The following is an 18,894-nucleotide window of genomic DNA, read 5'->3' as shown; positions in this document are numbered from 1 at the left end:
TTCCTGCTTGGAAAATGCCTCCCAAGTCTACTCATCTTCTACATTCCCATAAAAGGTGACAACCCTTTCTACTTCACAGACATAAAACTTAAAATACCATTCTCTTTCAGACACATTCTCTTATGAGAATCCATTTGGACTGTAAAACAGAGCTAGCTACAGCTCTCCTTGGTTTGGGTGAAAGAGAAGGCAGAAAGGAGGTGTTTGGAATTCTCAAAATAAGCTTTATCTATTTTCTACAATTTTGTGATTGCCCCACTCAGGTTCTAGCAGATTTTCAGTTCTTATAAATTTTACTATCTAGTAAGACTTATCATCTTCTAGCCTGGAAACAAATGATAAAATTGGGCCTAAGTGTCTACATTGGCAGGGAGAAGAATTTTAAGGTGGAGCTCAGCTGTTAGGGCAGTGTTGCAATAATGCTTTCCTCTCTCTTCCATGTATACCCACAGGTGAGCCTGGTGACTGAGATGTCATCCTCTCTAAAGGTCCTAGGTCCTCTCTTGTTCCTGCTGTTCCCCTTATGTGGGCTCCTTATACACAGCCAGAACCTTTCCTGGAGAGAATTCATGAAACAGCACCACCTGAGCACAAGCTGGACTTTCAGTGAGTACAGATGCAATGATCTCATGCAAAAAAGTGAAGCTCTAAGAGACAAGAACTCTCACATCTTCATCTATACCTTCTGGTACAAAATCGAGCATATATGCATCAGGAACTGGAGAGATCGCTACAGAAATGTATACATATGGGCCCAGTATCCCTTCAGAATACTCAAGTGCTACCTGGGGAATAACAAAAAGAGCTACAGAGAGCACAGGAGCTACAGCTACATTGAATTCCACTGCAGCATGAATGGCTTTGTCGATAGCATAGAGGACACCCGGTTGTTAGAGGTTATTAGCAACTAGAAAGCCTACCACAACTCCAGGTTTTAGTAGAGTTGTTAGTGCTTCCCAAGTGGTGGGCTCTGCCCACTTCAATAGCCCTTGCTAATCCCTACTTTGCATTTATGTGCCAATGTTTTCCAACTACTTAGAGTTATGTATCACATGGTTTCTTGATATCATAACTTCACCTATGTTGGTTTTCTGCCTGGAATATCTTCTGTCTTCATCTACCTGTTTTATTCCTATGTTTTTTGGCATTTTTTTAAGATTCAGCTCACATGGCATCTTTTTGGGTAACCTGGGAACTTTCCTGATATTGGCTCCTTATACCCAACCAAGGTGAATGATCTTCCCTTCCCTAAATAAATTATATCATCCCACTGTGTGTGACATTTATATATGTTATATGTGCAGAGTATGTGTGGTGATTGGTATATTGTTAGGGGTGTGTGTGTGTGATATGGATTATGCTTAGATGTGATTTATGCTGTGTGTAGATTTAAGGTGTTATATATGTGTAATATGCTTATGTGTATGACGAGAATGTAAGTAAATGTTTATGTGCTATGCTGGGGAAAAGTTGTGACCTAGGCATTGACTGAGTTGACATGCTGAATTTCACTCAGATTGGGGGGTGAGGACAGAGCTGAATGAGCATAACATGTAGTATGGTCCTGGCTCATAGTATGTGCTCAGTCAACATTGGTGTTCCTCCTTTCCCATCCTTCGGCTTGATACTTTAATTTTGACTTTGATAAAACCAACATCACAAGTGCCCATCAAACATCTCCTCTCCCAGGCTTTGGAAGATGGAGGTTTCTAATATAAGAATACAGTAGGCTGTCATCTGTATGAAAGCTATAAATTCTCAGGATTATAAAGAACTTGCTCCATAAGCTATAGAATGACAAAGGTTCTTATTGGACTCATTTGTTGAGAATATCTCTAAGGAGGCTAATACATTTTAGCTGAGTTAAGGCATTATGTTGCCTGAGGAATAATACAATATATAGAAGCTATTAGCACAATTGAATTTATCTGATAATAATCATTTTCACTTGGCAGAGAAATAGGGTGGGGCTGGAAGACTTTAAAATGCAACTCTTCTCAAGAATGAGGTTCGAGGTTTAAGTTTTGTTGGAGGGAGGGGGAAGTAAATTGGAGGATGAGATGTTGAGGACACCAGCATGTAGAGCCTGCTAGAATTCTGTGATACAGAGTAAGAGAACTAGCCGCTCCATATAATTTTGCCTAAGGCAGGTATGGGGAGAAGAGATTCCAAACATCAAAGTACAGTACCTTGTGTCCTTCAGCCTCCTATATTGCTGAATGACTCCAGCCTTGAAACAGTTAGAGAAAAGGCCACGGTATTAACATCTTCAATTAGGTGACTGCTCACCTACCTAGAACTCAGGCCTCAGTGAGTAGTCAATGAATGTAGCTTGGTCATCGTGTTTCAAGGGCAGCTCCTCAGCTTTGCAGTTTTTCGGTGCACCTGGGGATGAGCAGACACCTGGAAGATGATGACCTATATCAACCGAACTCACAAGAGATTAGTGTTAACCCAGCAGTTCTTCATCAATGATCAATTTACATATGGAGAATACTGACTGTTTTTCTCACTCAATAAATGCTGTTTCAAAATGTGGTGGCAGCCCAGCCAGGCGTGGCTCAGTGGTTGAACATCACCCTAGGATCCAGGAGACAGCAGTTCGATTCCCAATCAATGACTCTTTCATCATCGATGTTTTTATCTCTCTCTCCCTCTCCCTTCCTCTCCCTGAAATCAATAAAGATAGGAGGAAAATGGATTTAAGTGTATTCAGTATAAATAGTGTGTGTTGTTGTTGCTTGAGCTTGAGCTCATATCCACTTACCCCCATTTGGTAGCTGCATATTCACTTCCCTTAGGGAACATCCTTTCCCTTTCCATGTGCAGTTTGTTGAGGCTGTCCATCAAGGTTCCCAATCTCCTCTATAGATCCAAGTGATGGCCATAAGAGTCAAGCTAAGCTAATTGGACACTCCTATAGAAGACCAGAATATACCACCCTAAAGTATGCCTCTTTCGCTTAAGAATTATTTTGAGAAACAGCAGACAAAGGAGAAGCTCTGAAAGCAGAGTATAAGTTACCCTTTTGTGGATGAAAAAAAGGGGTTCTATGGAGAATAACCTCATAGGGTGAGGTGATCATAAATTCCTAACTGGGCAGGTCATGGTGGGTTGTCAGCCCCAGGCATTAACTTTTTAGTTAATAAAAAGTCACTTAAGATTTCTACATCTATCTACTCCTATCCCTGTCTCTGTCTCCATCTCTTTCTTTCTATCAGTTGTGTGCACATATGCACACACTAAGAGAAGGCCATGTGAGAATATAAGGCAGCTGTCTGCAAACCAGGAAGAGGGCCCTCCCTAGACACCAAATCTGTCAGCACCTTGATCTTATACTTTCCAGTCTCCAGACTGTATTAAATAAATGTCTGTTGTTTAAGCCAAAAAAAAAGCCACTTAAGTAAGCCCTGTCCATTTTGTGCGTGTGTGTATGTGTGTGTGTGTGTGTGTGCATCTACCTTTGAAATAAGCAGTAACCACCCTCAAGAGGGCACATAATCTTGTTAACTATCCTGTAATCCAATCCCTGCCTTGTTTTCTCCCACTTCTTCCTTACTTTCCTTCCTTAATTTCCAATGCATAAAGGAGGCTGTTATTCTCCAGATATTTGAGATCTTCTTCCTCCCCTGGCATATGTTGTCAGTTTGGCTCAAATAAACTCTTATAAAAATTCTCCACAGGTTTGGATGTTTCTTATGTAGACACTTTTGTAGAGTAAATTTAGTTATAAAAAATAAAAAAATAAAAATCTCTATTTGTAAGGGTGTTTCCCTCTCTGTACCAGGAAGAAAAAAATGACTCAAGTCACAAGAAATTGGGGGGTGGGGAGCTAGTGGGGGATGGAGGGGGCCTATGGGGCAAAAAAAGGAGACGTGCAATACTTTCAACAGTAAAGATAAATTTTAAAAAGAGAGAATGCAAAGAGTTATATCTGCATAAAAAACCTCTCCCTTGTTTACTGTGCTTTTTTTCCTGGTTACTGTTCTGTAACTTGCCTCTCCCACACTCTTCTTCCTGTTTTAGCTGAAGATGGTATGTAAGCCCATGAATACTCATCTCTGAGTTTTTCATTCATGCTAATAACTTGTTTTTCTCTTGTTAATCTGCCTTTTGTTACAGAGGCTTTGGCTGAGAACCTAGGAGGATAAATGAAAAAGATTTTCTCTCACCTACACTGTCCTCAGAGTCTGAATGTTAAGTAGTGATGCAGGGTTAAAAAAAAACATTTGAAGTGGGCTTTTGACCATTAGTCCTTGGTCTCCTGCTCACCTAAGCTTATTGGGTTCCAGCTGCTTATATTGGGTAGAAGGACAAAGATTACATAGGAAAGTAGGAAATAGGAATTACAGGCATGGGGACTCCATTGCGTTGGCAACAAGGTTGTTGATCTTTCCATGAAGATAGGCAGTTCTCAGAAAAGGAGACTAGATCACATTCCAAGGGTACAACTCTCAACCAGGTTAGAATGTGTTTTGCCTAATCAGAACAAAACAACCATGGTTAACAGAACATCATTAATATTTCTGCCCCTAACAGCTTGACCAGAAAATTTCATACTGGTTAAGATTTATGTTCATGGGAGAAGTTGAAATCGCAATTAGATCAGGTATGAAACCTATGTTTGGTATTGTTAAAAAACAAAACAATACAAAAAACCCATAGGCCTAAAATGGCGTCATTTATGCTAAAAACCTATGATATCAAACCTAGATTCTTCCTACGAACTGTAGGGAAAGAAAAAGTTTTCTTTGACTGTCTTTGGGTCCCTGGCTGGTTCTAAAAATTAAACTGACAAAGACAGATCAATAGGGAAAAAGTGTACAAATTTTATTAAATTTTAATTTGTAGATGGGAGCCTTCATGAGAGAATAAAGGTACAAAGAAGTAACCAGATCTAGAACCTTTTATACCTTTTAGAAAAAAATTAATTAAATTTGTGAAGAATTGACAAACAAAAAAAAGGAGAGAGAGAGAGAGATTTAGTCTATGGGTAGCAAATGGTAAAGATAAGGGTTAGTTTGGAGATTACTCTGGTATCCTCTCTGGGCTTATTAAGAGCCTATCTTCAGTAAAAGAATTTATTTCCTGCCTTTAGGTTGAAAGGGAGGGGGATTGGGGAGCTTTTTAAGCATTTACTGATTTTTAATTGCCTTCAGCACAAAGTAATTTTTATGTCAAAGAGCCGTATTTTGGGGTGGCATACTCTGGTTTCCTTCAGCATAAACATAAAATATCTCTCCATTTATTTCGATCTATTTTGATTTCTTCTATCAGAGTGTTATAGCTTTCCTCATAGTGATCTTGTACATATTTTATTAGATTTATACCTAAGTATTTCATTTTTCTTTGGTGCTAATATAAGTGTCTGTGGGAGTTTTTTTTATTTCAAATCCCAGTTGTTCACTGTTGTTATATAAGAAAGCAATTGATTTTGGTATATTAACTTTGTCTCCTGCAACTTTGTTATAAACAGACATCATTTTTTATCCTGTAGATAATCGGAGCCATTAAAAACATTAGGCAAGAGTGTTCCGCTATTATATTTATACTGAAAGAACTAATCTGCAAGTCATATGTAGAATGGGTTGGAAGGAAAAGAGGCCAAGGTAGGGAGTCCATGTAGGAGGCTTTCTTGTGAGCCCTCCATGAGACAATGAAATTCTGAGTAAAGGTATTACAGCACCAATGGAAAGGTAAGGATAGATCCAATAGGCAAATACCCCCAATTCTCCCTTCTTCTTCACGCATATGGGTCTCTTCACACAGGCTTTCCTTCTGGGGATGCCCTTACCATCCCCTTCACATAACTTCTAATTCATTATCAAAGCTCCGTTCAGGTGTTGTGCCCTCCAATGATCCCTTCTCTCTACTATCTCCTCACACTCCCCTGTTGTTTCCTCCCTCAGAGCTATAAGTGCTATTTATATTTATTAATGTATAATGAATTTGTCTGTTTACCTGTCTCTTTCATTAGATCATGAGCTTCTGAATCTGAGTAGCTCAGTATCTGGTCTAATAAATGTACACATAAATGAATAATTTATTCGATTCTGTTGTTGGAACTTACAGCATTACCAAGTATATAGCAGCTAGTATATCAGATTCACTTGGTATATTTTCTCTTAAGAAACTGAAATCATAGAGCTTCAAAACACTGAAGCTTCAGTTCAGGAAGGAAGCACTCAACCCACCTCCGGAAGTGATCAGTTCCTTAAAACTGAGTTTAGAGTCACACTGTTTCTTTAAGTAAGCCTGGGGAAGAAACAGCCTACAAAAGCCTCTGCGCCTGGGACTCACTACTGCTTCTGTTTCCAGCGGCAGCCCCAGCGTGGAAACCTGGTAAGAGCAGCCTCAGGGCTGGGGAGGCTAGACCAGTGAAGTTGGCTGGGAGGTCCAGGTCAAACAGATGTAGGATAAATATTTCAGGAGGGAAGAGGGAAGAGACAAGGTTTCTGACATGGGGGCCATCAAACGCATGAGCACAGTGCAAAGAGAAGAGTCAGATCTGCCAGTGAGAGGAAAGGCCCTCTCACTTCATATTCCTCCTCCCTGGGCTTCAGGTTTATCACAGAATTGTAAGACTCGAGTGAGAAAGAAGATGGTTAGAAGGAAAAAAAAGAGCTGTGAAATCTTAAAAGGCACAATAAAAATCTAAACGGTTACAAATAATAATTTTGCTCTTATTGCTTCTACTACTACTGTTATCTTCCCTCTTCCTACACAGGAAAGATGGTGCTAGATCTTCAACACTTTCCTCTCATCTTATTGCTGCTGGGACTGTGGGGACCAGTGTGTCCACTTTATGCTTTGCCTAAGAATCTCACCAAGGCTGGCTGGTTTCAAATTCAGCATATACGGCAGAGTCCTCTCCAATGCAACAACGCAATGCGTGGTGTTAATAGTTATACTCAGCACTGTAAACCTCAAAACACCTTTCTGCATGAGTCCTTCCAGAATGTGGCTGCTGCCTGTAAGTTGCCCAACATTGTCTGCAAGAATGGCCGGAATAATTGCCACCAGAGCTCAAGGCCTGTTTACGTGACCAACTGCAATCTCACTGCAGGGAAGTATCCTAACTGCAGCTACAAAGATGTTGCCGCGAACAAGTTCTTCGTTATTGCCTGTGACCCGCCTCAGAAGACAGACCCTCCCTACCCCTTGGTTCCTGTACACTTAGATAAGATTATTTAAAGTTTTCATCACTTTTCCTCTCACTTGATACAGGTTCCCCTCATGATCTCTTCTGCCTTTTCTTTTGATCTCCCTGGTTTGCGTAGAAGAAAAAAGGAAGATACTGGGAGAATTAGAGTGTCAAGGACACCAGAACAGAGTTGGGACTAAAAGAAATAGGACTCTTTTCTGCTTTGGAGCTGTGTGTGTTTCACAGGAAGACAATAAGGAGGGGAGCAAAGAAGGGTCCAGACCTCCATATTTTTAACCTTAGAACTTGTGCCAAGCTTTGTTGCACTGCATTAACAGCAATAAAACCATTTTCTGCCCGGCTGAGTGTGGCTCAGCGGTTGAGCATCGACCTGGGATCCAGGTGATCAGGGTTCGATTCCCGGTCGGGGCACGTGCCCAGGTTGCGGGCTCGATCAATGACTCTCTCATCATTGATGTTTCTGTCTCTCTCTCTCCCTCTCCTTTCCTCTCTCTGAAATCAATAAAGGTATATTTTTAAAAAAACAAAAACAAACACACTTCTCCTGCATTCTAATGAGTGTGAGTCTGAGTGTTTGAGAACCCTTTTGTTACCAGAAGAGGACTGCCACCAAAGAGGGTGTGCCCCGGCATGGTTGGGAAATAGGAACTTCTGTGGTACCATGGGAAAGAATTTCAGGGACACTCATGTAGGAGAAGTTTGGTGATAGTGGCAAGATTTATTCGAGTGGAAAGTGACAAGTGTCAATACGCTCTCAGAGAGGCAGCGAGAGCAGGCAGGCTATAGGGCAGTGGCTGCCTGGACGTGACAGAGGCAAAAGGAGAGTCCTCTGCTGTTGTTCGCTGCTCCCCTGGTTGCAAGTCCCCGGGGACCCTTAGAGTTTAGGAGAAAAGAAGGGAAAAACTATGTGCCCGAGAGAAGGAAGGGCTCAAGCATGCTCCAAGGATGAGCACTGTGTTCTTCGTCTAGTTTCCATATGTTCTCGGGTTCAGGAAAGAGTAGGCTTTCTTTCAGACGACCCAATCTCTTCCCAGGCTTTCCCCAGAATTGTGTTTGTGCCCTCCCCCACCCATTGTCTCTTTTGGATTCTCCAGGGCCTGTGCCCTTCCCCAACCCGATCCTTTTCCCAGACTGTCCCAGGCTGGTGCCCTTCCCCTTGTATGGTTGCCATTTTGGCTCCTGCTGTGCATGCCTCACAATCCTGCTTCATCACTTGGCTTCTATTTCATATACACTATGTGAAAAGAATTCCCCCTTGCTGTTCTCACTCCCTCCCCCCTGTTAATCCGGCAAAACAATGCCAGTTACCCTTTGAGGTGACTGTAAAGCTTTTTCCTGCCTAGTCAACTAGGCACTAAGTTTTGCTCCGTTTGGCTGACCGTGCCAATTACTGCCATTTCTGTTCCATTCCTTCCTCTTTTGTTGTTATCTAACTAACTGCTGCTCTAATACTTTCACACCATTGCCAGCCTAGAGACAGCTAGGTTTGCATTTGCCAGGTTTCCAAGGAGAACAATTTTGGCCCTGGGTATAGGGAAGGACAATCATTTTTCTCTGTTCTTCTAGGTTCTTGGCTGAGAATGCTCTGTAATAAAAAGACAGATTAATAAGAGAAAACAATTTTAATTACATAGGTACATATGGGAGCCCCACAAAAGTAGGGAACTCAAAAGGTGGCAGAAGATTGAGCCTTATATACTATCCTGAGCTAAGAAACTGGTTAGGGGTCTGTGACTTCAAAGAGGTGGAAGATAATTCACAGGAAGGTGAAGAGAGTAAATGTTTGGGAAACAAAGGTTGCCTTGCCAAGTAGAAAAGTCTCCCAGATGAAAAAGTGATCTCTGGTAATAGCTTTCTTCCTGGTACAGGCCCCTTTCTAATGTAAATTTCCCTTATAAAAGGGTAACTCTTCTGTTTTCAGAACTTCTTCAGTGTCTGCAGTTCCTCAAAATAACTTTTATGCCAAAGAGGCATTATTTCGGGATGGCATATTCTGCTCCTTTTCACAGTTCACTCTCACAGAGAGAATTTCAGTTTCTCTGTCAACCTTTAGAGTTATTGGCCAATAGCCTCTATGGCTAGAAGGTCAATATAAGTCAAAGTGCTTTGTAGAGTGGTCAGTCTTTGAGTCGTGCCCGAAGACAATGCATATTGGAAAGGCCAAATATTGAAATAGTTAGAAGTCTGTCAGTTACCAGTGGTACAGAATGGTTCTTTCCAAACCAGACTATTCCTTTAATAGGTGTCCTAATTGGGCTCACCTTTCTTTATGCCACACATTTGTGTCATGTCTTAAAAACAAAGAATGAAATGTGACATTTTAGGTTTCAGGTGCCTGGATTCCAAGGTTGATGGATGTTCAAGGGCTCTCCCACTGAGAAGAAAAAAGCAGGCCAAGGCAACTTGACACCTGAGAAGGTGGGTACCCGGTAGGGATGATACCAGAGAAGAATGTGGGTTGTCTCCTTTGGTTGTTGCCTAGGGGTAGAGTCCTTACGATATCCTGAGAAAAAGAATTTTCTGAGACTCCTACAGGACAACCAGTGCTCTTTATTTTGGTGGAATTATATCACTTGATTTTCAAAGTCCCATTTCCCTTAGTCCTGCCATAGAAGAGGTAAAGATGGGGTTTCTGTAGAGCTAAATTCAGAGCCAGTGTTCAGAGTGTCCTTTCCACATTAGAGCCAGTCCAGTACAGCATCAGGCTAGTTGCAATCCATTCGTGTATTGTGTGTGGGGTCTGCATGGCTGTGGGCCACATGGGAGAATGCCAGGAAGCCAAGCATGAGCCATGAGCCAAGCTTGCCAAGAGGAACCAAGAGAATGAACTTCTTTATTTAGGGGATTATATATCCAAATCTTCATGCCCTTGCAGTGACCATGCCCATTCTGGCCAATGACCTCTGTTCCCAGGTGTGACTGAGGGACAAATATCTTCCCTTTGTCATCCCGACTTTACTGGGCATTCATTTATCTTCCTTAGGTTGTTCCCTCCTCAGTGTTTGCAAGGAATATGCTTAGTTATTATACCAATGTGAGAGCTCTCTAAAATTTTTTATTTAAAGGGTTTTCAATTCAAAACATCAACCATTGCCTGGCTGGTGTGGCTCAGTGGTTGAGCACCACCCTATGATCCAGAAGATCGAGGTTCCAGTCCCCATCAGGGCACATGCCTGAGTTGTAGGTTTGATCCTCAGTGAGGGGCAGGCAGGAGGCAGTCAATCAATGACTCTCTCATCATTGATGTTTCTATCTATCTCTCTCTCCCTCTCCTTTCCTGTCTCTGAAATCAATAAGGACATATTTAAAAACAAAAAACAAAAAACATCAATGGTCTAGTCAGTGACAGTAGGATTTTAATGGGGACCCTAACAATAAGCCTTTTACAGCTTAACCAAGAAAGCCTTACACAAAGAGAGTGCAAAAGATGCAGCTCTCATAAATACAAAAGTTCACTCTCAAAGAAAGTCAGAGAAAGCATAGACCTTCATTACACAGGTGGTCAGAATGACAGAGTGCATATGGTGTCTCCAGTCTCCTACAAAATGTGAGATACCTCCAGCCACAAACCCGCTGATTTGTGGAATGAAATTATTCCAGCACTAACAAGTAACAAAGGCTTTAGATGACAAATACCCCCTTATGGACTGGGGCCCCTTTTGACAAACTCCCCTGAGAGGTGACATAGCCAGACAGAGAGACACTTGGCAGTCTATTTGACTGCCACTGGGTACAGTCCAGTAAGTGTATCTTCCTGATGGTGGAGACCAAAGAAAATATTTTCATTGGTCACAAATCAACCTCTTAGGGCGTAGAATAAGATGGACAAAAAAAACCTCATTTAATTTTTATGTAAAGACTCACAGCAACGTTTATCTGGACAGACACTGGTTTGGAGAGAACCACTTACCTCCCCAGCCTGTGAGGCCAGCTCAAATAACAGGCTTATAAGGATTCTACATCTGTGTTCTATGCTTATACTATTTCCCTTTTATGACAAAATGACATAAAAGACAGAGACACAGAAAAACAAAATAGTCATCTCTGGGAGGAAAGGATCAATAACAAAATTGAATTCAATTAAAAACCCCCAAGAATCACTAAGCTCAAGAAGCTAGCTTCACAAATATTTTCCCCCACTAGTCTAAATTTAGAAGAGAAAAAAAGACTCACCACTTCCAACTTCCACTGAACCCCTCATACAAGAGATCAGACAGGTTAAAGTGCTTACCACCTCTGCCTGCTGTGGTCCAAGTTTTGTAATTTCTCAGCTGCAGCAAGCAGTCCAGGGGACCAGCAGTGTCCCAGACAGTAATTCTGGCTGGCTCGCCAAATAGTGGGGGGTAAAAAAATATTAATACTTTTCCTTTCACTTTCTCAGTTATTCTGGTTGGACTAGTAACCAAATTAACAAAGATAGATAACAGGAGAAAATCCAAGTTTAATGCATGCACATGGGGAATTCACATAGACATCAAAATTCCAAAGTCAGTGAGGTAACATTGGGTACATAAGACACTTTTTGGACAAAAAAGAAAGGGGGGACAAGATATTAGATTTCAGAAGTGAGAATGGGTGATTTACAGGTAGGGGAGGAAGAGCAGAACACACATGGCAAGAAAATCCTTGTGAGGCAACTCAGAAACAAAGAAACACAGGGGTTATCTAGCTAACAGGTCCTTATAGGAAGCCCTCTTGTTTACCATACTCAATTCAAATTAGGTCAAGTTTCTCATTCTGAATCTTTTGGGGTGGGAAGGGGGAAGGGTCAAAAGTTCTTTCTGAGTCTTTTGTTTCTTTTTTTTCTTTTTTTAAATATATCTTTATTGATTTCAGAGAGAGGAAAGGAAAGGGAGAGGGAGAGACAGAAACATCAATGATGAGAGAGTCATTGATCCAGCCCACAACCCAGGCATGTGCCCTGACCGGGAATTGAACCCCGATCACCTGGATCCTAAGTCAACGCTCAACCACTGAGGCACACCTGGCCAGGCTGAGTCTTTTGTTTCTTAATAAACATCTTAAAATCAATATCCCAAAAAGCTATCTTCAAGGTGGCAAAACTTTGGTCCCTTTATTAGTAATGGCTGGAATGGCATAAAAACCAAGATAAATATCAAGCTGGTGATGGTTAGCAATTAGAAACAATCATCTATTACAAGACCACTATGAAGTATGACCCTTGGTGAGCACTATATTCTTTGCCCTTTGATTTGTCAGTCACTAGTACCTGGATTATACTATTAAGAAAGTACTATAACAGGGGTTGGTTAGTGGAGAATAATTTGCTCAAAACTGCTCTGTCTGCTCTGACCCTACATCCCTTGTAAGTTAATTACCCTTTAATACTCCCTGTTATATTCTATGGAGTTGCCTGCATTTTTCTTCAGTCTAAAGATACCTTTTCATTGCAATGGCCATTGCACCTTTGCCATATCGTGAGACATTTACTACCTGTGCAAGTTACTTAGCTTTGCGGATAATCAATTGCCTCATTAAGTACAAGATATTATACATACTCACTTTGATTGATTAAACCTGCTAAACTCTACTTAGTCTGGCACCCTGCAAATTACCCGCCATATAAGTGTAAAAAGACCTGGTTTCTGTTCTCTAATAGCTTTCAGTTTAGTGTGAAAGACAAATAAGAAAACCGGAATTTTCAATAAAGAATGATTAGTGTTCATTGTCAGGGCAGTTTCAAGACCTAAATGAACTAATGTGGATACAAAATGGGCTAAGTAAAATTTCTGATACATCATAAAGTTAGTCCCATGTCCCCTCAAATGATTTACAAACTTTAAGGAAAGTTATTTTATTCCTCTAAAACAAGAAATTCTCAAATAACCCACCTTCTAGCCAACTCCCAACTTTCTGTCTTTCACCCTGGGACAGTGACTTGCTACAGCAGTCTTTCATAAATTTGTGTTAAATATTAATGTTGCAGCCATTGCTTAACAACCCTCTAAAGGGATCAGAGGACAGTCAGTGCCCCTGTTGCTGGCTGGGAGCCAGTGTGCTCTGTGGCATGCAGGCAGTGCCACAGCCATTCCTGCACTGTATTCAAACTGAGAATTGAAGGATGACAACTGTGGATTCTAGTGTGACAGGCAAGGAGCCAGAGTGAAGAGCCAGCCAAAATCATCTGGAAGGAGGGAAGTGGAGAAGCTCAGGGTTTTCCCTATATTCTGTAGTCATGGATCCCTCTTTCTTTAAGGGATTGAGCTACTTTGCCTTTACAAAAACTGCTGTGGTAGCCAAGGGCATTTAATAAGTTCCTTCTAAATAATTTATTTTCTCTTGGGTTTTTCTTATTTATTGCCAATCCTAGTCTTGCATTCTGAGCAACTATGAAAAGTCTAGATACACATAAAGGAAATTATTTTTTCTTTTGGTGGAGGAGGGGATGGGGAGTGGGGATCTAGGAAGCACATTTTAAAAAATTGTTTTATTGAGTTATAATTGGCATATTTTAAAATTTACATAAAGTGTGCAATCTGATGTTTTGACATACCTACAATCATAAAAACAATCACCACAATAAAAATATTGAACAATAATCCATCCAGGTGCATAGTCAAGGAATATAGAAAAGGAAGGAAATTAACCTTCAGAGTCACTTTGCCCAGACATGTAGCAGGAAGAAACTGGAGAGTGACATATAGTAGTAATGAGCTTTAAAGTACAGTCACCACATTCACTTATAATACATGCCTAGTGAGGAGACAGTATAGGGGTAACATCTAGACCCCATCTTGACTGAAAGGACTCCATCTTCGAGGCCTGACTATGACTCCTTGCTTTCAGTAAAATTCCATAGTTGAAATTAACCTAACCACATCCTTAAAGTGTAACAGAATGAAATGCTTCCTCTCTCTGATGGTCTTCAAGCTAATAGCTCCGGTATAGATATGTAAATAACTAGAGGAATTCTGCTTGAGGTTTGAGCAGCCCTCTTCTCAGCAAAGAGGTGAGGAAATATGCACAAAGTAATAAATGTTTTTCAAAGATTCACAGGAGAGATTCCAGGATGGTGACAGACTGAGTGGAAGCTACATTGACACTCTCCCAGGACCAAACTGGAATTACAACTAAAATATAGAAAAACCATCCTGAATAATCAACTGCAACTGAAGACGAGCTAGAGAGCACCCTCATAACCAAAGTGGAGACCACATAGACATTGGTAGGAAGTGCAGAGGTGCGAGAGGGCCAGATGGGCTCCCACAGGCAGCAGCTGAAGGTCCCGAGGGATATTTCAGCTTTTTGGTGTACCCACTGAGGACTCTGGGGTCTAAACCCCAAGCTGGCTCCCCAGCCCAGAGCACCACAACTGAGAAAGGAACCCACATAACATCTGGCTGTGAAAAGCAGCAGGGTTTCTATCAGCCTGGGAGAGACAGCTGGAAATGTAGACACCCTCTTAAAGGGCCAAGGCACAAAGTTTTGTTTGCAGCCACTCACCTTGGGATCCAGTGAAGGGAGAACAGTGTGGACTAGAGCTATGTGAGGAGAGTCTGGGATTGCTGGCTCCAGGGAGTAGAGCTCAGAGGGCAGCCATCTGGATTCTTGTGCCGAGTCATTCCTCCATACTGCAGAGGACATCTGTCTCAGGCAGACATTTACCTTCCAAGCAGATTTTGCCTAAGGGGGAAACAATTGCCCCATCCTGCTGGAAAACCTCTGGCACCATCCTGTGGAGTTTCTACAGCCTGAGGCTCCTTAGCAGACAAAATAAAAGCCTCTGGGTGCTTTGAGTCTTTGCCTGACCTGCTTCTGGACCCAGGGCTTGGAAAAACAGGCCTTGGTACATATCCTGGTCCTGTCCTAATACACCCAGCCCCAGCAGAAGAAACCACAAACTGTGGAGTGTGGAAAAATTCAAAAAGGATACTAAAGGCAAGTCACAAACAGTGTCTGACATTGGCCTGCAACAGAGACCAACCATCCAAAAGACTGGGAGTCCTAGCAGATCTAACTAATACACAGAAACAAATGCAAATAGGCAGCCAAAATGTGGAGGCCAAAAAAAAGCCCCCAGTGAAAGAACAAAAGAACTTTCCAGAAGAAGAGCTAAGTGAAATGGAGATAAGCAATCTATCAGCTATAGAGTTCAGGATATTGATCATAAGGAAGCTCAACAGCATGAGAAATGATACAGGAACTATTAAGGAAGGAAATTAATAATGACATAGTAGAAACAAGAAAAACATTGGAAGGAATAAATAGTAGATTAGGGGAAGCTGAGGGTCAGATCAGAGAATTAGAAGACAGGGTAGAAAAAATCACTCAATCAGAGATCCAAAAATTAAAAACAATTAAAAAACAAGAGGACAGTTTAAGGAACTGTGGGACAACATGAAATGTAACAATATTCACATCATAGGAGTGCCAGAAGATGTAGAAAGTAAGCATGGGTTAGAGAACCTGTTTGAAGAAATGATGACAGAAAACTTCCCTAACCTGGTGAAGGAAAAAGTCACACAAGTTCAGGAGGCACAGAGTCCCAAGGAAGAAGAATCCAAAGAGGCCCACACCCAGACACATCATAATTAACAAAAATTCAAGACAAAGAAAGAATCTTAAAGGCAGCAAGAGAAAAGCAAGCTGTTACCTATGAAGGAGCTCCATAATTCTATCAGCTGATTTCTCATTAGAAACTCTACAGACCAGAAGGGAATGGTATGAAATATTTAAGGTAATGCAAAACAAAGATCTAAAACCAAGACTACTCTATCCAGCAAGGCTATCATTCAAAATAGATGGTGAAATAAAGAGCTTCTGAGACAAAAAAAAAAAAGGGGGGGGGGGGCTAAAGGAGTTTATTACCACCAAACCAGCAATGCAAGAAATGTTAAAGGGACTGCTGTAATAAGTTGAAATAGAGAGAATGAGAAACATAGGCATAAAGAAATAAAATGGCAATAAATAAGTACCTATCAATAATAACCTTAAATATAAATAGATTAAATGCTCCAATCAAAGGACTTAGGGTAGCTGAATAAATAAGAAAATCAGACCCAAATGTATGCTGTCTACAAGAGACCAACCTCAGAACAAAAGACTCACACAGGCTAGGAGGAAAAAAGAACACTTCTGGAGGACTTTAAAGGCAAGATCGACAGCAATACAGCCACAGTAGGAGTCTTTAACGCCACACTGACTTCACTGGATAGATCTTCCAGACAAAAAATCAACAAGGAAACAGTGGTTCTAAATAACACCTTAGATCAGATGGATTTAACTGAAATTTACAGAACATTTCACCCCAAAGCTGCAGAATAAGCATTCTCCTCAGGAGCACATGGGACATTCTTAAAGACAGACATGTCAGGACACAAAACATGTCTGTACAAGTTCAAGAATATTGAAATCATATCAAGCAACTTTTTGGACATTTACACCATGGAATACTATGCAGCTGTAAAAATGAAGGATCCCTTACTCTTTGAGACAGCATGGTGGGACCTGGAGAGTATTATGCTAAGCAAAATAAGCCAGTCAGAGAAAGATAAGTGTCACATGATCTTACTCATATGTGGAATCTAATGAACAAAATAACCTGATGAACAAAATAGATCGAGAGACATGGAAGCATGGAACAGACTGATGAATCTCAGAGGGAAGGTGGGGATGGGTGGGTGGGGGAGATTAACCTAAAAATTTATATGCATATATGCATAATCCACAGACACAGACAATAGTGTAGGCAAGGCCTGGGCGGAGGGGTACGGGGGGGATCAATGGGGGTAAAAAGGGGACATTTGTAATACTTTCAACAATAAAGATAAATTTTTTAAAATGCCCTTTGAAAGGCTAGTAATAATAATAATAAAATAAATAAAAAATAAACCAGTCTCCCCAATAAAAAACCATTCACAGGAGTCTCTATAACTGGACTCAGATCAGTGGGGGGTCAATGGAACCACTGGGAACAAAGGGATTGAGAAATTTCACACTCTTCCTAGATTCTTTTAGATGCCTACCTGCCTAAGGGCAGCACCCACCCCTTATCTCACCCTTCCTTCCCTTGACAATAAAAGATGTCTGGATTTCAGACTCTTTTAAGATAGATTTGAGAATAAGTTCTGGAAATAGCCCTCCTTGATCAATAAATTTTTCCTTGCTCCAAACTCTGATTTATTGAATATTGGCTTTTCTTTTGAAGCATCAAGCACAGGAACCTTGGGCCTGTAACAAAAAGAAAGAATGTACAATAATAACATCCTTTTTTAACATCATGCTCTGCAAAATAGTTATTTTGTCAATTAAATGGTAATGAGATAGGGTATCTGGCAAAACAGCTATAATCAATAAAAGTTACAGGTACTATCAAGAGAATCGTAAGACCATCCTTCACCAGATTTATGGCTTAAAACTGACAGAGAACAGCTCAATCCAACATGGTAACTAATTTCACCTCATGGTAACCCCTTGCCCCATTATACAATCATTGTAATACATTAGCATGCTAAATGACGCACCTGAGCCTCCGTGATTGGAAATGGAAAGCCCATAAAAGAACACAATATAGCTGACAGAGCTCCTCTGAGAATTCTTCATCCCTTTCCCAGGAAGATCCTGAATATTCCCTCCCTTATTGAATACCCTAGCCCCCTATTAAATGAACCTCAATGAAGGAAGCAAATTCTTCTAAAGGGGGGCTGTTCTGCCCAGCTGGCATGGCTCAATGGTTGACCCACGAACCAGGAGGTCAAGATTTTATTCCCGGTCAGGGCACATGCCTTGGTCCCCAGTAGAGAGTGTGCAGGAGGCAGCCGATCATTGACTCTCATCATTGATGTTTCTGTCTCTCTACCTCTCCCTTCCTCTCTCTGAAATCAATAAAAACATTTTAAAAAAATAAAGGGGGGCTGTTCTATCTGTGGAGTAGCCCATTCCTTGTCTCACTGCTTCCCTAATAAACTCACTTTCACTTTAAACTCTATGCTGGCTTGAATTTGAATTCTTTCCTGGGTGAAGCAAAGAACCCACAGTGAGTCACAGACCCTCAGGTTCCTGGACCCATGACCTACATCAGTAACTGGAATATTTGTGCAAGCATTATTTTACAGGCCCTTTTGAAACTGGACAACAAGGGTCCGGGCTGCCTGTCACCACTTAGGCCAATTAAGCAGAGACAGGGTTGAATTGTGTATGAGTGTTTATTTCAATATTACCGCAATATGGGAGAGCAGTAATAGTCATCCACAAAAATCTGTTCTGCCACCCTCCATAAGCCAGCTGCTTATATTGGATAGAAGAACAAAGATTACATGGAAAAGTAGGATTTACAGGCATGGGGAAGTAGGCAAGGTGTGCTTGGGGTTGTAAAGTGCTCGAAAAAGGCAGGCGCCTCAGGGACTCCAGGACAGGTGCCTCCAGGACTAGATTACAGGCAATGTGGGATGGGGGTTGCAAGGGGCAGGTGCCTCTGGGATTCCATTGTTTCGGGAATAATGTTGTTAATCTTTCCATGATGATAGGCAGTTCTCAGAAAAGGAAAATGGACCACATTCCAAGGGTAATTATGTCCCGGGGCATACAATTCCCAGCCAGGTTAGAAAGCACTTTTTCTAATTAGAAAAAAGCTCAGCGTTGAGCATCGACCTAGGATCCAGGAGGTGGGGTTTGATTCCAGGTCAGAGCACATGCCCAGTCAGGGGCATGCAAGAGGCAGCAGATCAATGATCCTCTCATCATTGATGTTTCTATCTCTCTCTCTCCCT

General features: G+C 41.3%; 2 protein-coding genes across 2 annotated transcripts; both read left to right on the top strand.

Moving 5' to 3' along the window:
* Positions 1 to 470: 470 nt before the first annotated feature.
* Positions 471 to 911, top strand: EDDM3B (epididymal protein 3B; the record flags this gene model as incomplete). The annotated part of the gene is made up of 1 exon (XM_081135546.1): positions 471 to 911. One exon carries the CDS (start codon positions 471 to 473, stop codon positions 909 to 911), a length of 441 nt encoding a protein of 146 aa, XP_080991672.1.
* Positions 912 to 6,253: 5,342 nt separating this feature from the next.
* RNASE6 (ribonuclease A family member 6) lies at positions 6,254 to 7,682 on the top strand. The gene is made up of 2 exons (XM_081137326.1): positions 6,254 to 6,342; positions 6,728 to 7,682. The coding sequence occupies exon 2, from the start codon at positions 6,733 to 6,735 to the stop codon at positions 7,192 to 7,194; it is 462 nt and encodes a 153-aa protein (XP_080993452.1). The 5' UTR covers positions 6,254 to 6,342; positions 6,728 to 6,732; the 3' UTR covers positions 7,195 to 7,682.
* The last annotated feature ends 11,212 nt before the right edge of the window (positions 7,683 to 18,894 follow it).

The sequence above is a fragment of the Miniopterus schreibersii genome (assembly GCF_964146895.1).
Source record: "Miniopterus schreibersii genome assembly, chromosome: 1".
In the NCBI taxonomy this organism is placed as follows: domain Eukaryota; kingdom Metazoa; phylum Chordata; class Mammalia; order Chiroptera; family Miniopteridae; genus Miniopterus; species Miniopterus schreibersii.
The sequence above is the reverse complement of the archived record's forward strand: the minus strand, read 5'-3'. Positions and strand labels throughout refer to the sequence as shown.